The sequence below is a fragment of the Colias croceus genome, chromosome 20 (genome assembly GCF_905220415.1).
Source record: "Colias croceus chromosome 20, ilColCroc2.1".
NCBI classification, from domain to species: Eukaryota; Metazoa; Arthropoda; class Insecta; order Lepidoptera; family Pieridae; genus Colias; species Colias croceus.
Window position 1 is genome coordinate 5,347,726 of NC_059556.1, and position 24,458 is coordinate 5,372,183.

Here is a 24,458-nt window from a genome sequence, read left to right on the forward strand (position 1 = left end):
GAATTTCTTATACATTCTTTGGTCGTTCATGTTGATTCAGTCGTCACTTTTATAGTCGATTATGCATGTACATAAAGCTTACTCAATTTTCCATGAAATACCTTACTTTTATTGTCCCAACAAATTTGATAGCTAACAGGGATACCTAATGTATCCCATACTATGTTGTTTCGCTGATTGATTTTCTTTAGGGACAAGTAGGTGATCAGCCTTCTGTGTACTGCCCGACATATTATATAATGTATAGGTATATTAGGGTGGAGTGATAATGTATGAAATAATTTTTTTTTGTTTTTTTCAAATGGCATAGCGACAGAAAGGTGCCTTTTAATGAGTGAATTCAGCATACAAAATATGGTTTACGTGTCTTGATGTTTTGAGGTGCCCCAACCCTTAGCCCCAACCCAACTGAAAATTTGAAAAATATGATTTTTTAGCAAACTTTGATTTATTTTTTAATCACAGTATTTTTATGGCCTTCAAGTCTATTATATAACAAACTTCTTTGTGATACATTAAATAATAGCCTGATTAGTTGTTTTAACGTTTTTCATTGTTGAAAATGATATTAAAGAGGAATGAAAATATCAGAAATAAGTAATTATTTAGTACTAGCTGCGCTTTGCGGTTTCACCCGCGTGGCTCCGCTCCTGTTAATCTAAGCGTAATGATATACAGCCCAAAGCCTTCCTCGAGAAATTGGCTATCTAACACCGAAAGAATCTTTCAAATCGGACCAGTAGTTCTTGAGATTAGCGCGTTCAAACAAACAATATCTTCAGATTTATAATATTAGTATAGATTATAATATTAGTATAGATAAAGCTGTTTTTTTTTTCAAAATTAGGCATTGGCAGTCGTGATACTGATACTCTTGCCATTATGAAATCATTTTGTTAACTTTCTCAACAAACTGCACTTGAAGCTTCTGTCACCAATTTGATAATATGCCTTACGGCCTGTGTAAGGCATAGTATAGAAAATCTTTGATATTCTGAAACGTAGTCAAACCGCTTTTCACGATATCTTTTAAGGTTTTTTCAGATAAATTAGAAGTCTGAGGCTCAGTTTTCTCACACTCTTGCCACATAGTTAAGTCGGTATAATCTTTTGAGCAAGTACAAGAGAGTTAAAAAAAATGCATTTGCAACTTCAAATATCAAATAACCTTTGGTACTGAGTGACAAAATACTTCAGTTATCTTTTCTTGTTCTTTGTTGTTCGTTTGTCGGTTTTGATAAGGATTTAATAAGCGTCTATATTAATTTGTCATGGTGTGTCGAATAAGTTGTAGTTGTGGTTGTAGTACTCTGTTAAAGCTAATCGTGGGAAGCGATGCTTTTCGCCACACATCAAACATTTCCGTAGCTAATCTTTCGGATAAATCATGAATTTTGTTATTTTATCAGGTTTAAATTTATATCTTATAAATAAAACTAAAAACTTTTTTATCTAAACCTTTTTTTTTTCAAACTTTATATGCACTGTCCCTGCACGATACTTACAAGAAACGATCCTTTGAACTGATTCACATTTTTCTGAAATCGCCAATAAGAAACGGATGGTGGTGTAAATTGTTTAGAATTTTCTAAGAAATGAATTTTGCCTACCTATTGCTGATTAATAACAATAAAAATACCTAGTTAGTCGTTACATTAAGATTAAAAAAACGATAAAAAACTCGCCTGCGAATTTAATGTGGTATTAGTCGCGTAATGTCATGAATAAGGACACTTCTTGAATGGTCATAATATTATGGGTCATACTTACTTCCTATGAGTTCCTACTAATAGAGAAATCTATCATGATGAATGACTTTTATTATATTTATCATTGGATAACTAAATTACCTAGGTAGGTACTCTTAGAACATGACATTAAAATGTAAGTAACTACAGCAACTTCAAAATAAAAGCGAAAAGCTACATACTATTACTATCTACAAATTTTTACCTTTTAATAAAAATACCTAGTTATGCCTGAATAGTTAAATTTTAAGTACTTACATAATATATACATTCACGCTTTTGTCGGGTATAATTATTATTATTATAACTCGAGCTTTTCCTGTCATGTATAACAGGGAAGTTATAAAGGCATTAGGAAGGTCTATTTATTAATCTTATAATGATGACGACATAGAGTTAATTAATTCCCTTCGAATTTTAATTAACCACCAGTGGCGGTTGTTCGATACATCGCGATTGCCGCTAGGAATTTAAAAATAAGTAATATTATTTTTATTTGTTAGGTACCTAGGTAAAAGGGTACCTACCTTTTTTAAACATTTCTAATTTTATACAGAAAAATCGCAGTCACTGATTTATTTTAAGCTATTGCATAGCTTCTATCGCGGGCCTTGAGCGCGGGGACCGAATCGAGAAATTCCGTAACGAAAAACCTCACGCTCCCCACTCCGACGGGCGGAGGTGTGGCTTAAAGGCATAGATAGCATGCAATAGCTTTACCGCGGCAGTCCCCGAGTGCCACACGTCTTTTTTTAAATTAATTCAAGAACTTTTTTATTCAACATTTAATTATTTATTACTAACTAGGTTTCCGCCCGCGGCTTCGCCCGCGCAGTCAAAGAAAAACCCGCGTAGTTCCCGTTCCCGTGGGATTTCCGGGATTGCGTCATTTTCCCGGGATAAAAAGTAGCCTATGTCCTTTCTCGGGTATCGAAATATCTCCATACCAAATTTCATGAAAATTGGTTCAGTAGTTCAGGCGTGATTGAGTTACAGACAGACAGACAGAGTTACTTTCGTATTTATAATATTAGTATGGATAAGTATGTACTCTTAAAATTTTTCAAGGTCACCAATCCCGAGACCTCAACAAAAAAATTTATTACAAGATAATGCACATAATATGTATTAACACTACAATGATAAGTTATCACTATTTTGCATATGGCCTCCTGATTTTTTATTTTTTTCCGAAAACATACAAACTACAAAGGTTTAGGTCATATTTTGTGTAATTACTAATTACAATGTTACATGAACAACGAAAACTTAATTTCATTTGCATAATGATAAAATTATATGTATTTGTAGTTAGTAATGTAAGTTTTGCTAATCTTGAGGATAATGCACACTACAAATACTTGAAACTGTATGTTTAAAATAAATGTTTGTTGAAAACCATTAACAACAATAATTATAAATAACAAGTTTTTATTATGTACCCAGTCACATTTTATAGAAAACAAGTAAATTACAATAATTCAAGTAATTCCAACCGTTTTTTACATAATATTAAAATTTTAGGAAAAGCAAGCACAGCACAAATCCTCTTACAAAATCAAAATAGAATAATCTAAACTAAAATGTCACTAATTACCTTATTTCTCATATCTATTATGACATTTAATGTAATCTTTTATTCAGTTTTCATGGAAAACCATGGAAAAAGAGATTAATGTTAAATACACTATAATTATGTATTGCTAAAAACTTCATAAACATTAGCACCTAACAATTTCAATTTATCGTTTAAAGTAAGTTGTTGTGTTAACAAGTCTGGAATGTTGGTATTGCCCTTGCATGTATTTTTTGTTATCAACTCATTGACAACTGGCAGTAGTTTTACAAAATGCATGTCAACTTTATTCACATCAATAAAAGGTTCCCCTTGACTCCCAAGTTTCATGGCTCCATTTGTGACAACATGCCCGTCACTGACTTCTAAATGGTTTTTGGATGTTGGCACCCATTTTGTGACAAATAAATTTGCAATTTCATCAATAACTGATGAAAAACTCCTACTAACAGAGGACATTGTGATAGAGGTCACTTCATCACTCTCCAATACATCCATAGTTTCCTTCACAATGGTGTCAAATTTAGCTTCGTTTATTTCCGTATGATCAATCAGATAGTGAACCATCTTTTTAATAGGATCTCCTTCAGTTGTATCAGTACATAGTATAGTTTGTATAGACCAAAACACTTGCTCTACTTCCTGCAAAGTGATCTTCTTTTTTAGGGATATTGGATCTACCACTCGTTTAACAGCCTTTTCAATTTGCTTCACTAAGTCTTCTACACCAGGTCCAACAAAGTGATGGCATAAAGATAAGTATTTAGCTTGTAAATTACTATCTATAAGAGGCTCAACTTCCAGCACTGAGTCCCTATAGAGATACCCACCAATGATGTTAAGCTGTACTCGTAAAGTTACTTGTAGAATAGAAAGAGCATAAACTAACACACAAATACGCGTAAATATCATAACTTTCATTTGTTCCCATAATGCTAGTTTATTTTCTGGATTGTCATGTAATTTTTGTACAATTTCTTCTGTATTTAGTATGCTTAAAATATTTTCAGATACAATCTTTGAAAGTGAAAGAATGGTTTGGTTGCAGGTACGTTCGGTGCTTTCAAAATGTTGTTTCTTTCTTGTCATTTCAAAGAACTTCTTCGCCTCTTTTTCTTGCCATTCTCTTAACTTCTTCTGTGCATAACTCAAAAGGAAATAAATAGACCCAAATACTGCCCCAGTTACAATAAACTTCCTTCTATGACGATGTAAAAAATTTTTGATGCTTGAAAACATTTTAACAAATTCTCTGCGACCAGTTATTAATTACTGAAATTCTAAAGGGGAATCAGATCGGTATTTTGTTGTGTTCATAAGACGTTTAGTTATGAAAGTAGTAGCATCAATGAATCTTTCAACACAGTTCATAATGCATACTTCTGTTTTCGAGTCTAATCGGTTTGAGGGCTTTCCCATGCAAGTGTCCCAGCACGTATCAGTGAGACCGTGGACTAATACCTGAAATTACGTATGTGATATATTAAAGTTTTGAATAAAAATACTTCATCATAAAAAATTGATACAAGTTACATTAGCGAGAATATTTACATAAAGTGCAAAGGTCAAGTATGTTAGAGTCAATACATATAATATTATATTATGTACGATTGTTTGTAGTTTATCAAACGAGGATAAGATTGCATTCTAAACTAATATGTATCTGTAAAGTGAACAAACATAATTTTCTTTCGAAAATTTACCTGGAATCGTTGCTTTTGCGTTTCGGTCAATATAAACTTTTCTAATTGAGGATCACCTACTTCAATATCGTTCATAATCAAGATATATTACCAGGTTAATTTCCTTTGTAGTATACGACAATATGTAATTATTATGAGCACACAATTATTTTTTGGACATTTACGATTCGACCGTTTTGACTTGACGTTTATAATTGATGATTGATCGCCGTTTAGCCACAGACTGCTAAAATTTATTCAATTGACTACAGATTATAAACAATAAACATATTGTATTTGTATGTTCATGGGGTCACAAGCACTAAGCATAGATATACCAGTTTTTAACGCATAATATAGGTACTAACGTTTAATCACAATTAGTCAATAAACTTGACTCATTTCAAATTATGTACTTATAAGAATAGTCCTATATTTTAAAGGATGATTTTTGTCAACAGGCGCTGCGTACTGCACCTCCTAAAACACTCATAATCTTCATTACCTATCTGATTACTGACTAATTATGGAAGGTGTATTACAGGTAATAATTTTAGTCGTTAAATTTGCCCCATTGCCCTATATGGGTGCTCTCTGTCCTGACGATCCTGACAGTGACACTGACACTGTGACACATTGTACTTATAAATTTTGACATAAAAAAAATTATTTGAATACTCAATTCAGTTATCTGTGCTCAATTCTGCTAATCATTAACAGATACATAGGTATTATAATCGGGAAAATTTTAAACATTATTTATTTAATTGATTTAAGTGAATTGTGTTTATTTTTCAATTGAACCTGAGCACCAGATACTTGAATCACGATGATTGGAGAGAGAGCAGAGAGAGATCACTGGATGTGGCTAAAAAAAGTCGACTTAAATGGTTATACTCTTATAGTTCCAAGTGTTGCTGTTGGAAATGTGGGACAGCTCGCGTGCGATATATTAATTTCTTCCTTGGGAATGGACAAAATTGTAAGAATATATACACCGGCACAGTTTCCAGTTATTGGGTGCAATCCTTACGATATCAATTCTACAGTCTTATCGACTTCATGTGAAGTGTATAGAGCATCATCACCTAAATTAATTGTTTTACAAATGAAGGCGCCTCTGGTATTCAAATATGCACAAGGGTTTCTGGAAAATATAGTAAAACAGTTCCTTAGAAAAAATATAAAAGACATGATAATATTGACAAGCAGCTACGCTCATGAAAGAAGGTATATAATGACATCGCCTTTTAGATACATCGTTTATCCTTACACACACTATAAAACACAAATTGTGAAGAATAATATGATTGACCATGACCATCAAATAGAAAATGAAATAAGAATATTTGGTGGAGGATTTGCACCAATGCTTTTCAGTATTTGCAAAGAAAAGTCTCTGCCTTGTTTTTTGTTATATAAATATTGTTCAGAAGGAGACAACATTCCTGATGCTATAGAAATGGTCAAAAAACTTCATGAGCTCATTGAAATTTTTGATAAAGATAAAGATATTTCAGAACAGATGATTCAACCAGAATCTTGGAAGCATTTATTCGGCAGGCCACCTCCGCAAGATATTTATTAATTTCCATTTAAATATTAGAAATATTTTAGAACTTCTCTGATTATAGAAGACAAAATTAAAATGGCCATTTCCTTATTACATTTAATCAGTTCTATAACAGTAAGAAACAAAAATTACTATTTAAGTGTATTATGTATACAATGATAATATCTATTCAATAAATTATTCAGATGGTTTGTTTGTTTTAATTGATGCTTAAAAGGATCTTTTTTATTTATATGTGACAATTTATCGAGTTTATATTAATATCAAATATTTTTTTAACAAATATTAATTTGAATTAATAAAAATACAAAATAAGCAGCTTCATTATAATATTTGAATGATCTTATATTTATGTGCATTTTTTCCATTATTTAGCATGATTTGAATAGAATCACTTTGAAATACATTTTAATGGGCAGAGTACTGCCATCAAATAGTAATTAAATGAAACAGTGTATTCTAATATTCCCTGTCACTCATATAATATTAAGTTGCTGCCTTAGTAATTTAGTCGCTCAGTTAGAATTTAATATTAAATGGATTAATCACAACCCACTTTTAGTATGCTCAATCTGTATTTTATTACATGGTAACGTTGGTCAAATCCTATATTGACGGAATGTCTGCTCTTTAAATTAGTAAATAAGGTTATTGACTGAGGGCGTCGGTCAAAATCCTTATTGACTGATTTTGTCAGATAAAATCAGTCAATAAGGATTTTAGTTAATAACCTTATTGACTTATTTTACCGGTCAATAAGGTTATTGACTGGTTAAGGGTTTTTACTGTAACCAAGACTGTAACATATAATATATAGAAGATGTGTTGTGTCTTAGGGCCATATCACACTAGCGGATTGCGGAGCGTCTTCAAAGCGGAGCGGGTGCGCAACGAATACGTTACGGGCGCACAACGAACACGCCGCGGATGCGCAGCGAACACGTCGCAGACGCGCAACGATTTCGCTGCGAATAGAAGCGTCGACGCCATTTTGTATACTCTCGCACAAACGCCAGCCCTTCCGCCTTGCCTAACTTCCATTTAATATTTCCATCGTTTCTGTAGAACTCAATTTTTTAACCGTACTGTGGATATGGCACTCATGGAAATGCACTTAATTAACTAAAGATGTATTATCAACTGGAGTTGTTGAAAAAGTGCTTCAAAATTGAATTACATTTAATACGTTTTTGAATTAGGACTTTTAGAATGTAGGTACCTTAGGTAGGTACCATACATTCCAAAAGTATGTAACGACTGACCAGTATAATCTCTCCCAATAGCAACGAATGTTATAAAGAGATTTTTTGAACCTTATTATGAGCAAAGTGATAGTGAGTTGCTGGTTGCTTGATAAAATTTTCTATTCACTGCTATTTATCTAATAATAAGATAGCCCTGAGCTTTAACATTTATTTCACTAATGAACTTTCTTAAGGAGCAATTAGGTAAGTTATCAGATTGCATTTCAACCGAGATTTAATAGATAAAACATGAAACAATGTTATGAAACTCGTAAAAAAGAATGATCTCTTATTATACTATCACAAGTTATAAGTAACAACCAGCACGGAATCCATTTTGTTACTGAGAGTACATTACTGCGACGTAAACGTTGCGCATCTGCCACGCGTCCGCAACGAATTCGCTGCGCAACCGCGGCGTGTTCGTTGCGCACCCGCTCCGCTTTAAAAACTCTCGCAGTCCGCTATGCTAGTGTGATATGGCCCTTACGCTGTATATCACGTTGATTATAGAAACGATTTATTTATTTCGATTAGGTATTCTGATTATTTATGTTGAATCCCGAATCTTTATTACGCTATCGATTAACAAAACGACAAGACAAATATAACAATTACGCAATCAGACAAGGGACAAGGGTAACTAACACTAGCTGTGAGGGCGCCAATAAATTGCCTCTTATCGCTCAAAGGCAATAACATCTTTATGGCATGGGAGTATAAAAGTGTAATTTATAAAAAAGACCGTTAACAGGTTAAGGGTGACTCTAAATCTAAAGCACGTCTAGTAGATATGAGACGATTATGTAGGCTTTTAAGCTTTTATTTTACTGGATGTTTACTGGAGCTAACTGTATTACCTACTTATAACTTTTAAATAATTTTCTTTGTGCGTCCCTTTATTCGGATAACTATTTAAGTCCCTACATTTTAAATTTCCGAAGTGAGAACTAGCATAGGTACCTATATTGTACAGGTTATAGGGAATTATTCGGGTTTTCCTTTGATTATGCGAGTGAAACCGTGGGCGTATAAATAGTTGTCAACAAAATCATTTTTATATTCTAGATATATAAGGAATTTATTTTTTTATATTACCTAATTGATAAATGATAAATCATACCCTATTCAGTACATTTTTTGTGTACCTATTTCGTTGTTGTTCTGAAGTAAAAGTTGGTTAATTATTATTAAAACTTGAGGTGGGAGTCTGGAGGAGGTGTAGGTTGATTTTAATCAATTGCAATTATTTTAATATAAAACGCGTATGTTTTAACCTAAGGTTTTAACTGTGACTTAAATATGATTGTGGCTCGATGCTGAAAATAGTATAAAAGCAAGTAGTTAGGTAAGTTTGATAGCAAAATGTGACATTATTATTATGCGCAACGTGGGAATTGTGAATGAGTAATAAATTGGCTCTGATTCATAATTTATTAATGCCGCTTTTTGTATATTGCTATCAAATCGTATAAATGTCAATCATTGACTCTTATTATATTATATACTTACTACATATATCTACTCTTTTTAAATGTAGGCACAGAATAGGTACTTAGGTAATCGTAGCTAACGTAGGTGTTCGCAAATTAATGGTAGGTACTTCCTAATGGTCATTTATTATTCTTGCAGATAATATCTAACGTAACAATAAAATATCCAAATTCCAATAAAACTGACAACTCAATGAAACAACGAGCTAAAATACCGAAACTGACTTCCAGTACATTGCTATAGTAGTTATGGACTATGGTTTTGTTAACCCTATTATTTGTATTTAGATCTAATATTACGCGTCTATCTTATGATTATAACTCGGAACATGTGTGGTGGTATTAAAAGATATATATGATATTTCATAACCATTACAGGCTGTACAACACAAATCCGATCACGCTGAATGAATATTAATGCGAGGGGAAGTGGACCAGGCGGATTACGCGCCCTGCCTCCCAATTGATTTGTATAATATTATCTTTATGCTGGAGTATGTGTGAAAGTATTTTATGTGTTTCATCTTTGTTGGAACTCTGTTTATATGCCTATAGATTAGTGTAGTAAGAATATGTATAAGTATAGGTACGTATATGCAAAGAAAATTCAATTAGACCTTTTAGATAATTATGTTGATCAATGACTTTTTTATGGACATTGGTATCGTGACTGTAAAAAGTATGATGTTTTAAAATTCATTTACTATAGTAGAGCCATTTTAATAGGCAACATTTGACAGTTCAACAAAATTCAACAACGTAACCTAGTAACGACGACATAGAATAGCATGATATTTCGTTTTGTTAGAACTGCACATTTGCATAACTTTTTTCTATTACGATTACATATTTATAATAATAATGACCGATAGAAGTTATTTTAAGATTTCATTTTACTGATAAACCATCCTAAACATAATAAACAATTTCTGAATTGAAGAACTGACGTCGCTACAATTTTGTGTCAATAAACCTTTTTTCTTTTTAAATATTAGAGACGTTACTCTAAAAATCGAAATCTGACATCTAGAATCGAATGCATTGATTACTTGTGAATAAAAATCATCATAAATTAATAAATTCGATTGACAAATGTTTCAAATCCGTATCGATTAATACACTTTAATCGATGTTTTTAAGCAGGTTACCTCTCTTCGAAGATAAAATTGATAGACGTCAAATGTTGCCTATTAAATTGGCTCGATTATAAAAGCCGCACGTAGATAATATTATTGGGCATACGTCGTCGTGTCGCCTCGAACTATATAGGCCAAGAAGCTTATAACTAATACACTGGAGATTTCGGTATGAACATTGACGTGTAACAAGAAAATATTGCCCAGTTCATGTTTTTTATCACTTTCACACCTAACTTGGTATTGCCACTGTTAATACGAAGTTTTCCCAAGGCTACTATGTATGCTGTAATATTCTGTGCAAAAGGTTAGTTTTTGTACATGAGTTTGTTGATAAATTGCCAACAACGTCATTCAGAAGCATTGTTGGATGAGACAATTATTATTTATGCTAAATAAACTAAGTATCTGAACCAATTATTAAAAAGCGATACTCCCTGATTATGGGTAGTCACCATAATAAAATTGTAGCAACTCTCACTTTGTCAATATGGCATGTGTGTCAAAAAAATTGCGTCGCTTCGAATATTTAAGTTAATATTGTTGCTTATTTAATGAATATTTTCCGAATATAAAGAATGCATTGTATTGTGCAAAATTGCAGAAGTGTTTGGACACCAAATTCTGGCATAGAATTTCACAGGCAAGTGTATATTTACGTTATTTACAATATTCCTCAATACTCCTGCATTTACCTGTTTAGAATCATTTCAATGGCAAAAATTGTCTAATTTAGCATCATTTTAGTAAGCAGTCATGTTAAATTTGTTATTTCCCTAATACTTTATCATTTTTCAACAAGTTTTCAATAAACAAATTTAACAAGTAAGGTAACCATGATGACGAGTTTTTATGGATAGCGAAGAGAATATATTGTAATAACAATATTATGATGAAAATTTAGAACACCATTTTAAAGATTGTTACTAGTAATGAAACAACACATGACATCGGTATTGCACTCACATGTAGTTATAAGATTGTTCGTTTTTACATTGAAATTTATACTTTTTTAACTTACCTCATATTTTTTTGTTTTACGTATTTCAGCTTTCCAAAAAGTAAAATAAAAAGAAATATATGTGCCCATCAAGGTTACTGAGGATTACGACCCAGAAAAAAATACCTTTTTAAAAATAAACTTTGTAAAGTTAGCTGAAATTTGTGCAAGGCTGCTATAAACAGTTTTTCTTTGATGATTCTGGCTTGAAATTGACCCGTCGAAGCAACGCGTTTAAAAAGAAGATCTGAGTAGCTAACAATTTGGTAAACAGCATCTGATGCAAAACACAACTTTCCTCTATTTACAAAGGATGTTAATGCTATATATCGGTTCATATCCAAGCTTTGTAGCCAAAAATTATTTATAATTATCATTCTATACCAATTAAAATTGTATGTACCTACCTATAAAGTATGACCATAATATTATAATATAAATACTGTTAAAAATATATGTCGTTATTATTTATAGACCATGATTTTTAGTTTTTTCTATTTTGAAAAATCCTGAATTTACAAACCAGCGTGGTCACTCGACAGAAAGAGACAAAAAACATGACTGACGTCATTGAATGTCATAGTTTCTTGTTTCAAGTTAATGGTCATAGTGCAATCTCCAGTGTATTAGAGGATATAAGCTTCTTGATATAGGCCCATATATCTGAATTAGGTACATGTTACAAAGTGCCATCATCAATTATTTTGTCGAAGGATTTATGCATCGCTAGTGACAAATATGAAAGGCAGGAGTGATGTAAGTAGCGAGGGGGTTCGACGAACACATTTTTATGCCCATAAAAGTATTTATTATAAGTATTATAAGTATATGTAGTTACGTACGAAAACGTTTTAGATAACGCGATTCAAGACATTATAAAATATCCCATAAATTTTATTCTAGTAGGTACTAGTAGGTAGGTAGATCATGTTCATGCAGTAGAAATAATAAAAAAACTTGCTTCCACATTTTATGTATTATCTTTAGGTAGAAACAAAATGCGTAACAGTTTACAATATAATTATTATAACTTAGAATTTCATCTATTTATTTGTTAGTATCGTATTCACTAAATGGATGTTTATCGACTACATACCTATGAACTGATATCGTTCATTTGTAAGCTTAGTTGTCTGATAAACGTATAACTAAATTTTTCATGATTGTTTTGTTTGCGAACGTACCTAATATTGCATTAACAAAATTTCCCATATCGCATCCTTATCAGCACGAAGCGCACATTTCAGAAGAAAGGTATCGTTAGTACAGCATCTGTGAAGCCTATTCTGTTAATTGCATTAGGTTGGAGCTCTGAGCCAACTCCGTCGCTTGATTAAACCGTTTTCACATTGATTATGACTCCATTACGTTTTAAACCCATCCTCACTTCTATTTCGTGGAATTACTTTTTTAACGAAGCTGTTTTGTATCCAAATCGGCGTAATTTAAATATCGTCTGCTTGTAATAGCTACAAACGATATTGTGTTGTCAGATATAATTTTTATACAAAATTAAACATAAGCAATAAGCATCCCCGGGGTTCAATGTTGGAAGTGAAAGCTAACAATGGTTTTCAAGTTTTTATTTCTCATAATTGAAATGATGCCAGTACCTACAGCTGCTGTTTGAATGTTGAATGCTGTTGTTTGTTATGAAAACTCGCAGATGTTTACAAATAAACAGACAAAAGTTTCTTCGTTTTCTACAAAATAATAGAGATGAATTGAATTATTTATTTTATCAACTGCACATTTTTATAAGGCTTTTCCGCTTTTGTAATGTGCTTTTATATAACTTTAATAAATTGATAGTGATTTAGGCATCTAATGTTATGGAATTGCATAGTTACTATAAAGATAAATATGTATACGTAGATACATTTTCCCTCAAATACTTATTGGAACTGCATTTATTATAAAGAACGAAATTTAACAATTAGATATGTACATCGTAACTTTTTTAATTTTGATAAAGGACCAATTTCCAAGTTGAATACTTGATTATATCCTTACATCAATATGATGATATGAAGATGGAATTTGTAGGACAATGCATATTTTTCGGAATAATTCTTTTATAACATTATGAGTATGTTGCGCCTTGTCACATTCAAGAAGGCTATATGAATAATCATATTTGTGCATAAAATATGACGGTGTATTTAAATCAAACGAACATAGAGCTAGAGCAAGAGCAAGAACATTATTTTGTGATCATTTAGTGTAAACGAAAAATCGTATTCAGTGTTATTCAGTAGTTATTAGAACATTGCATAGAATCTTTTCGAACGCACTAAGAACAAAGTGAAATCTCATCTTGTGAAACGTAACTAACAGATAAAGGCGCATATACCTATAGTTTACTTTAGAATTTACAATATTATTACGAGTTACAAGACAGATAGACTCTAAGGATAGACTCGAGGATAATAAGGATTAAGCGGCGTATTCAAAAATCGGTTCATAACACAAACACGGCCATATTTTATGTCTTGTTAAAGATGTTTTGGATCTTTGATATACTGTTGTTGCCCATTAAATTTTTATGCATGACTTGTACTATTTATTTATTCGTTTATGTTTACTGAATACCTTTAAGATCCAGGCAGTGAAAATATACATAGTAGGTAAGTGATGAATTACATATTACGAAACCGAATGTTCATTTCAAATATAAAAACTATAATTTAGTCCATTTTCTATTATGTTATTAGGTATAACAATTTGAAACAAGTATAAGTAGGTACATATTTAAATTTAAATATCCTCAGTTTCAGTTGTATAATTCCATTCTTCATTATTCTTACGAATAAAATTTTAACATTATGTAACTCGAGTAAACTCGTCTCCGAGTTTCACCCCTGGGGCGAATATTTTCGTTCTTGCAACTAACTTTGCTCACCAAAAACTGTAATGGATTCCATACACGCTGTTCCTACATGTCGTGAGCCATACAATTTAGAGTTACGAAAGTTAAACGCGTTTATTTTAAAATATTAGGATAAGGTCATTAAACATTAAACGTAAATTATTATTTCACTTGAAGTGATTTTAGTTTACTATAATTTTATTATAATATACTAAAGACTTTAAAGTAAAATTCAACATTAATACGAAAACATTGGTAGAGAAGCCAACTTGAATTCAATGTTATATCGAAAATGAAGTTGTTCCCGCAATAATACGATTTCTGAGAACATCAATTTTCATTCTATGCGATTCCCATCCCAATGAATCCTTAAATATACGCTTAATATTCATGTTAAAATTATTAAGGTACAAATGATGTTACATAAGTCATAACACCATAGGATCTTAATGAACGCCATCAACTAATACATTTGTGGATGAATAACATACGAATAGCGGGGGCATTTGGATACGGAGATTGTCAATTAATGTTACGTGCCTCCCTCTCCCCCTCCTCTAATTCCGATATCCCAGATACCTTTCCTGAGATTTATTTGCCCTCTGAATGTATTGCACCTATTTGTAAATAATTACTTCTTTTCATTCGATGAGCGTCTCTCCGCAATGCGGAGTTTTATCTTGGTGAAAGATTCCTTTTGAAATAGCCATGGATATTGCCGAGATTTATCTAGTGCTATTATTAAGCATCACTTTGTTAGAAGAAAAACGATTTTCTGTAAAAGCATGCGATAGAACTGCGGGGAGATGTTGTTAAGGTTGTTGGGTTATTTCCCACATTCATACATAAGGCTGGATATACAATATCGTGGCTGAATATGTCTTAAAAATTAAATATGGAAATAGGTTGTCAATGTTACCTTCATTTTATGGATTACACTGAAACTGTATATCTTATACAAAAATTAATTTTTAACAAAAATATAACACTCCAAACATTATAAAAATGTATAATTATTTATGATATCACATCATATTTAATAATATTTTATGTAACATGTAAATGGATTATCCAAATAACAACACGTCCACATTATTATTAAGTCACATTAATCGCTTTCGGATAATGATTATCAATTACATACCTCAAACGTATTTCTGGAATACACACGTTTTACAACCACAATTTGAATATTGGACTGGTAAAATTGACACAAGGCTACGTGATTATAATATATTTTTATTAATTGAGTATGCAATAATTAATTATTGCATACTCAATTAAACAAAAAGAAGAAACGTGTGAAAATATTAATAATTTGATAACATTTTTACCATCAAATGTTTGCGGTTTGATATTTTTATCAGCAAACCACAATCATTTTTATTTTTAAATTTAAATAGTCTGTCATTCCTGATGCTGGCTTACATACCGCCTCTCGGGGCTACGGCAGTCGTCTACGCGACGTAGCCGCAAGCGCTACGCTGCTTCGTAGCAGAATTCCCAACACGTGGACAAATTCAGCGAGTTTATTAATTATTAACTTCAAGACTGTAGTTAAGTGAGATTGTTGCTAAATTATTAATGTGTCAAAGTTCAATCTACACACATAGATTAATTATTTAAGTTAATTATAAAGTGTCTCGTAGGTAAGTCTATGCATCATAATTAATTTGATAATAATTTCAATCGGTTTTATTTTTATTTAAAAAATGTAAACATATATTGACTGTAAAATCATATAAGGATATTAATTAATAAAACATTAAGTTATATACATTATATACATTCAATTTATATTAATAAAACTTCGTATTTGTTTCAGTCGTTCATCTAAATTAGCAATATATTGATACTATTGATCGTTATTGATGATATTGTAAGATATAATGACAATGGTGGCATCAATGTGGTTCTTGAGTATTTTGATTCTTCTAATTGTTGACACGAGGACTGGAGCTTTGCCACATGCAGGTAATAATTATTATAGTTAAATTAAATATTTGTCCACAATAAGGTTTTTAACCTTAGCAGAGATGTCTGTATTGTTTAAAGTTAATGAATTGATATTCAAACTTCAAGTTTGTTGAGATTATTACAAGATATTCTTATTTATTAATAGAGAATTTAATTAGTATATTAGCGACAATTATGACGATTTTCTCCGTTTTTACCTTACTTATAATAAACTCTCTGTAGGGGATAATTTTTATTAAATACGTATCTTGATAATAATAGAAGTTTTATAATACATATTTATATCAGCTTATAGCAAAATAAAAAGGCAAAAGAAAATCTAATAATGGCGTACCAAAAACGAAAAAGTATTTACTAATAATTAATATATACTCTAGTTTCACACCACACTCGTCATTTTCAAATCCGTTTTTAAAAAGCACAAAAATTATTTCCTTGTTTTCGATTAAGGAAATTGTGGCAGAGATATATATAATCTGCATCCGTATTATGCATAATTCTATTATAAGTCGTCATGCATTTTTAGAGCTTTATGTGCAAAAGTTATATTACAGTTGATCTCATAAGGCTGTTATTAAGGTAAAAAGATATAGGTCAATAAATTTTATAAGTCATATTTTTTTCCATAAAGTTTTGCCGATTTTACCTTTTATAATGGATTCCCAGTAAACGGTCGCTTCAACTTAAGTCCATAGTTTTACACTCGAGAATTGGTAGTAGGATCTTGTAATTAAAGAGATGTTGATTTTGTATTAATTATTATTATTTTGAATTGATTTTGAATGTGTGTTTTGTTGCGCAGCGAATTTTTACAATAGTTATTCGTATCGCTTTCTTTTAAAAGAATTTTCTTATTTATTCGTGAAATTGTACACCATTTAATTGGGATTAATTTTTGTATAGGTATTTTTTAAGTCATACATTTGATGCCTGATATGAATTAAAATTTATTTCGGCTTTTTTTCTTAAACAATTACTAAAAAATAAGCAGATTAAATCGATTTTTTATGGCCTTGGTTAATTATAGACTGGAAGGCATTTTCGTTTTATGTCTATATATAATAAAAAATATAAGTCTTTGCAACATAATCATGTGCTTTCGCTTGTACTACTACTGTACTCAATATATAATGGATATAGATCTACAAGTTACGTTACGAGGTTCGAAACTACGTTTCAGGTAACTTATACAACCCCTCTGTGGGTTAGGATCGTCCTAAATTGATGTTAAGGCATTAGAACTCTTAATTAGTTAACTTACTTTAAGTGGCTATATTATTTTAATGCAACCACAACGCCCTAACTACTAACTGTAAAGTAGAAGATATTTACTTTACGTTTATGAGACTTAAATTTGTGTAGGTATATAATTTCAGTGTTCTATTTTATTTTTTAAATACAATTATTGCTTAAAACAATGTAGGTGTATATAGTTAGGTATAATGATGATAATATAAGTTGTTGACTATCCATTTTGTAAAAAAGCAACTTGCAAATAACACATCGTCATAACTTTTGTCCAAAAGTACATTACTATGGAATTAATCCCGTAAATTGCTAACGACTATTAGTCGTAAGCTTTAAAATCTTATATATAAAAATGAATCGCAAAATGTGTTGGTAAGCGCATAACTCGAGAACGGCTGAACCGATTTCGATAATTCTTTTTTTATTATATTTGTTGAAGTACGAGTATGGATCTTATGTAGAGAAAACGTAAACATGTACCACGGGCGAAGCCGGGGCGGACCGCTACTATTCAATAAAAATTCCCCAATTATTCAAAGCGTTGGAGTAAAGATTGAAGAGACGGAATAATTTATTTCAGTTTAATAATTCAAAGGTTCCAGACAACAAACGAGATTGTTATGTTGATTTTAAGATATAAAAAGTTTAGGTCTAAATTCAAATGTAAGGGTACGCATCGGGGTATACATAAAATATATTCTAATGATGATTGAATTTTTTATGGCTTGTTGAGAAGATGAAAATAGATATAAAATAAATGAATATTATCAAAAGTATCTAATTTAAATAAAATATTTTTTTAACATAATTAGATGTCGATAACCGTTGCCTGAGGTATTAGATTATAGTACAGGTAATAATAACTAATAACTTATGTATGTTTATTCTTCTAATTAAAACTAGAAAATACAAATATGTAATGCAAATAAACGATGAAATTGATTTTAAAAGACAATAAAATCCCATTGGATATATTGTGTAACATGTAACATCGTGTTTCAAAGTCAATATGAGAAATTGTTTGTTCATTCTTTAACGTAACTATGCGTGAACACTCCGAGCTTTTGTAATCTTCCTCCCAAGAGACTCGTTTGCTTTTCTGTCTGTTTCATATTCCACATTTATGTTTATTTATAATATACTTATTCAAAGTAGAATGTTTAGAATGTACTCTGTATATTTAAAAACATGTATATATGTAAACCTTAAACGTCTTTAAACTGTACCTTGTTTATTCTCGTAATATTGTGAAGATTTACATTTTAATAAAACGTTTTCCGCAAACAGTGTCTAAATATGAGTCGAAAATAGCTTGACTGTAGTCCAAACACGTTCCTCCAGTTTAGGGTCGAGCTCGAAGAAAATAAAAATAGGTGGTACGTGCAGATTAAACAACTAAAAAGTCCGCTTAACGGCGCAATATGTAATTTATATCCTATATACTTGCTTGCTTGCGTAATTGTTTGTTGTTCTCTTACTGAAAAAGATTGTTGAGTTCCTGCTTTGATATTGATATAATTGTCACGGCAAATATATTATCGGGGAGGTTAATTATCGTTTTCTTTAAAAACTTAGTTTTTCTTAATAAACATCGTTTTAAGAGCTTATCATTCGCATTTACTAAATTAATCTATGAATAATGTAATAAGCCTGAGCCCAACGAATCATTCTTAATTATTATTCTAAATTATTTAAAAGGACGCCATAAATAATTCATAGACCTTAAAATTACTTCGTATTTCCTCGAAATATTTGACTAATATCCATTTTCTAAATAATGATCGTCCAAGGAAATAAATCATAATCGTGGAAATATAACGTTTTTGCAAATTGAAATAGAATATTAATTTCAAATACTTATACATATCTTTGTTAAAAATACCGGATATCGGATGTATTCAAAAAACAAACAAAATTACCTTTTCCTTAATAAAATTAGCATTTTTAATCGGACGCGTACGTTGGCTTCCTCCACCACCATACACCAACCATTGAGAGGGTGCGGTCCATTCGGATGGAAACATTGCTTTTGCTACGATTCTATGATTTAGCTACTACATTCAGATAACTAATAATACTGTTTGTTAACTATATTCAGATGTTGAGAGCCGTCACTGTCATCAATGCAACTCTACAAATTGCGACCAGCTGCATACTGTTCAATGTTTGCCGGATCAGCCACACTGTGTCACTATTGCTACAGCACCTAGTGAGTATTGTTATACTTGATTAACGATAATCCAAATCTATTATTTTACAACACTATATGTATAGTGCGATGCAAATTGTCTTTTCTGTTAAATAATTCAGCCTCCTCGTATACAAAGCGTGTACGTTTAAAAATTCAGTTAAAATTTCATTTTGAATATGATGGGTTGGTTTGAAAATTACTTTTCACTTTACTTAAATTATTACTTTACTTTAAGGATATTAATTGATCAATTAAAACTTATTGTATTAATTGAATACTATATTAATTAATATAATATTATTGTTCCAGACTTCACAACATCTCTCTCTTGTGGGAGCGCACAAGAGTCCACCTGTATTTTAGAACACAAAGCTGAACAATTTCAGTTGACCTGCACATGCGATGACAATCTCTGCAATGCGCCCTACAATCAACGGCTACGGAACGAACTACTCAATTTTTCAACGAACTTTCCGGCAAACAGCACTGCCAAATTGACGGAAACATTTTTAAAACTCTCAACATTCGCCAACGTTAGTGACGAAGCACTTTATGAAAAGCTTACTGGTAACACTACTTTAACAACACCGATCCCTACAACGATTTCTACACCCGTAGTAGTTACAAAATTGGCATCCAATAAAAACTCTTCAGCTGAAATATTGAAACGAAATGTTTCGGTGGAATTACTTCCTAGAGCTGAGGCTTTAAAGCACGAAGCCACAGTTCCACCAGATGATGATGAAGATGAAAGTGAAGGAAGCGGAACGTCAGTCGATGAGTCCAAGGCTAATGAGCACGCCGCACCTGCCGCACCCAGCTCCTATCTCCCAGCTAATGGTAACAGTGCACAAACTCTCATGTTCAATAGCTTCCTCTTTCTAACCTCACTTTGTCTGCACTCCAAATTGTAATTCAAAACTCAAAGAGTAAAACATTCAGAGAATTTATCGGTATTGTTGACCTGCGTAAGGGAACAAATAAATTATATTCGTGTATTTTCATTATTTACTTTAGAATTATTTAAAATGTCCAATGAACGTAAGTGATACACGTATGCAGAGAAAAATGTTTATTGCAATAAGTTAAAAGCATTTTACAAAGGTAGGTAATACGAATTTTACGAGCCAAGTTATTCACTGTAGACCTTCGCGAAAATTTAACTTTTCTCCTGAGAGCTATGAGCGTGACACTTAAACCGCTCCACACTTTCGCGAGGAATTTAAATATAGAAAGAAACATCGGTAGTTATATAAAATATTATTATAGAAATAAATAACTGAACGATTGAATAGTTCGTTATACTTTAAAAAATTGTAGATTATTCACTCATATTATATTAGTGCCAAAAACACTTTATAAAATAGTTTTAGGAGTAAAATATGTAATTATAACTAATAAATTAGATATACTTACGGTTTTTAAAGAATAATCATGATTATTATTAATATTCAAAGAATAATTTGTATATAAGTTAATATAATTTCAATTTAATCGCTTACTGTTATTATAAGGTTAAACGTTTTTTTCCATAAGTATTTGAAACAAGAAATTATAAATTCATTAATATTTAGTAAAATTGCGGATTTTTTATGTTATTGTAAATTTTGATTTACATTTGATAAAAATTTACCCACCAGACTGTATAATAAGCGATTAAAGTTCAATAGTACAATACAACCTGACAGATTTTTACTATGTTGTATTGACCTACCTTACATCAAAGATGATGTGTAATTTGTAGTTTATTATATTATTTACTTAAAATCGCTCAATACGTGTCGTTTCGCAAATGAAAGAAAATTTCACATAAGAAGTAGAGAACTAGTCATTTATTTGTATAAAAATTGTACATTTATAAAAAAAATATAAATAACTTCGGAATGCACTGAACTTAAGCTGTTATAATAACTCCGTTGTAGGTAGTCTTTGTCAATTATACTGTCCTTTTCTGAACAGTTATAATTATAACTTAAAACCATAATATAATTTATACAAATATAAATATTAAAATAATATGAGTCTTTTATTAATACTGCCCTTTCTATTCTATTAAGGCTTTATCGTACTACATAATATGTATAAATAATAAAAATAAAGGATTTGTTCTCGATTGGATTCAATTTTTCATTTATCTTGAGTCAGATATTTCACTTTGTGTTATCTTAATATCTTTATTTCCTTCTGTAACGTATTCGTTATATTTATTTTATTTTTGTACAATACTCAATGTAGACTGTTTACTAATTGAAGATATTGGTATCAAATATACTAAATAAATAAGCAATAATTATATACTCTCGTGAGAAGCGATCAAAGCCCGTTGAAGTGGCTGAGCTATCTCAGTAAGCCGGGAGTGCCCTCGACTGCTTTTTTAATACTCAAAGCTTTCCATACCTATTGTTCTTCATAGTGTGTGACTCGACAATCTAAAAAATTCCAACTCAATAAATATTTCAAAGATATCCTTTATCAACTTGAGAGAGTGAGAGAGAGAGAGACTTGTTTTGACCCGGTTAATTTATGAGCTATATCAACGTTTTTCTTAGGGAAAGTTCCTATTGAGAGAAAATTTAAAGCGAATTTTGAAATTTGTATTCCAAAGGATAAATAATAAAATATATATGTATGTATATAGCATAGAAAGATATATATAGTATATATTGTATAGTATAGCTAACAGAATAAAATTGCAGCGATTGGATTAGATACAATTTAGTGTAAACTATTGTTTACAGCATTTTTTATTTCAATAAACAATTTATTCTAAAATAACGTAAAAGTAAAGGATTTTCTCATTTTTAGCAAGTTGTTTAATTATACTTGTTCACAACAATGCACACCGAAATTTTTAATTATTAAAGTTTGCTTTAATTGTTTACTTGAGAGAAATGGTGACAATTTTTCCGACCTTCCTCTTTGACAATCACCCTGGCGCGTATATCAAAGAGAAGTAATTTTAAACTCCATGATTAAAAACGATGTTCATTTTGTATGAAGGGACTCGAATCGGTATTCCAGCTCCATTCAATTTTAATCAAAATTGGCTTAATCTCTTAACCTGAAAATGTAATGCGTTAGTTTAATATTCATACTGATACAAAATGAGAAGTTGACATCAAACTAAATCTTCATATTTTTATAGTGTCTTCAGCCTTATGATAATAGATATCTACATTGACCATAAAAATATAATTATTCCATTTACAAAACGAGGCGAGATATTAAGTCCTCACATAACTTAAAGCTCTTTAAAATATAAATTAAATTATCTTAGTTGTGATAAATTACTTAGTTCTCATTTCATATACTTTTGCAAGTATAAAATCTGTAGCGTTGTATCATAGCCTCAATGTGGATTGTATTATGAGAGGTATTTAATTATATAAAGAGGGAAGGAGATTTTGCTGCTATCGCAAGATTTTATAGAGTAAGTGAACGCGGGAAATGTTGAGGATTTTAACAGATTCACTCACATACATTTTCGACGAACATTTATGCCAAAAGTAGAATTTAATTTAGTCCGTGGATTGAAATTTCAAGTTACTCTCGTAAATGAAGGTATAGTTTCGAAAACGGTATTTTGGCTAGTAGGTTCTATGTTAATACATATAAATAGCACACCTGTTTATTGCGAAACGTAATGTTCAATATCGTTAAAAATAATATATGAGCATATTTATATTATAAAACGATGAAGTAATGGCAAACGATAAGAAAAACCATAATGATAACGATGAGGAAAAAATGTAGAAGGTAAAAAATGACTGGATATCGAGGGTTTTTGGTGATTTGCAATTATTTATAATACTTTTGGGTGAAAAGTAACAGCTGGGTTATAAACAAGCAACACTTATCACAAAGACATTTGTACGGTTTCCCTTTGCTATAAAATTGATATATATATAAAAAAATGGTCATCCAACAGTGCTTTTGGAAAATCTAATCTGTACAACAAATATATTCAAAAGCTGTTTTTCACAACTCTTTCCTTATAGGAAATGGGTTAAGTGTGCCTCAATTATTGATTGTTGAAGCCTATACGAGCTTTTTGTCCTCCACTATACCAGCGAAGACATTGAGTTTATAAATGCCCAAAATGTTATTATTGATTAAATTAATAAAGGGGTTTATAATGTATATGTTGTAAAGCTTTTGCGTTTTTAAACAAAAAAGACACTATTATTAAAAAACGAATCATGTTTTATTATCATCTTTGTAGAAGTAACACAAACGAGTAAAGTTTCATAATAAAATGCTATCTTATACATCAAAGGAAATTCAAATAACGTTTTATTAAAAGTCAATTATTTTTAGTAAAAGCTTTAGTAAATTAATTTATTTTGGCGATAATTTATAACATAACAAGTTTTATTCAATTTTACAAACCTTCGTTTTAAAAGTAAATATACGCAGTAAAATTATAGACTTAGCAAATATAAATATTTGTAGAATTTAAAAGTCTAGGGATTGTTGTCGACTCTTTTATAGGTATACTAGTATCTAGCTGGTTGCTGAGAAAACTCAAAAGTAATTAACAAGAGAATGGCGAACTCCCATAGGACTTTGGGCCTGATCGTTACACTGATGATTTATGTGGGGTTAAATAGATAAAAATAAACAGATTCTATAAATATAACAATTAAGGATCTTTTCTATGGGATAGCAGAGATATTGAGCATGTAACGTCTCTAAAATTGAGGTTAGGTTTGCTCGAGTTC

The 24,458-nt window shown here is 30.9% G+C and overlaps 4 protein-coding genes across 4 annotated transcripts in view; 2 read left to right on the forward strand and 2 right to left on the reverse strand.

The window, feature by feature from the left end:
- Positions 1–24,458, reverse strand: part of LOC123700808 — a 535,837-nt gene that overhangs the window by 53,452 nt on the left and 457,927 nt on the right. The gene's annotated exons all lie outside the window — the stretch shown is intronic.
- Positions 2,807–5,235, reverse strand: LOC123700802 (peroxisomal biogenesis factor 3). Its single transcript, XM_045648141.1, has 2 exons — positions 5,028–5,235; positions 2,807–4,785 (listed from the first exon to the last, which is right to left on the reverse strand). Exon 2 carries the CDS (start codon positions 4,561–4,563, stop codon positions 3,442–3,444), a length of 1,122 nt encoding a protein of 373 aa, XP_045504097.1. The 5' UTR covers positions 4,564–4,785; positions 5,028–5,235; the 3' UTR covers positions 2,807–3,441.
- Positions 5,707–6,768, forward strand: LOC123700807 (proteasome assembly chaperone 2). The gene has a single exon (XM_045648147.1). It carries the CDS (start codon positions 5,836–5,838, stop codon positions 6,592–6,594), a length of 759 nt encoding a protein of 252 aa, XP_045504103.1. The 5' UTR covers positions 5,707–5,835; the 3' UTR covers positions 6,595–6,768.
- Positions 15,757–21,047, forward strand: LOC123700806. Its single transcript, XM_045648146.1, has 4 exons — positions 15,757–15,970; positions 16,147–16,295; positions 19,645–19,755; positions 20,047–21,047. Exons 2-4 carry the CDS (start codon positions 16,211–16,213, stop codon positions 20,649–20,651), a joined length of 801 nt encoding a protein of 266 aa, XP_045504102.1. The 5' UTR covers positions 15,757–15,970; positions 16,147–16,210; the 3' UTR covers positions 20,652–21,047.

Excerpts from the sequence above, each read along its gene's own strand:
- LOC123700802 (XM_045648141.1), bottom strand. The coding sequence starts at position 4,563 with ATGTTTTCAAGCATCAAAAATTTTTTACATCGTCATAGAAGGAAGTTT.
- LOC123700807 (XM_045648147.1), top strand. The coding sequence starts at position 5,836 with ATGATTGGAGAGAGAGCAGAGAGAGATCACTGGATGTGGCTAAAAAAA.
- LOC123700806 (XM_045648146.1), top strand. The coding sequence starts at position 16,211 with ATGACAATGGTGGCATCAATGTGGTTCTTGAGTATTTTGATTCTTCTA. Across the intron at positions 16,296-19,644 it reads TGGAGCTTTGCCACATGCAG|ATGTTGAGAGCCGTCACTGT; the intron begins GTAATAATTATT and ends AACTATATTCAG. Across the intron at positions 19,756-20,046 it reads CACTATTGCTACAGCACCTA|ACTTCACAACATCTCTCTCT; the intron begins GTGAGTATTGTT and ends TTATTGTTCCAG.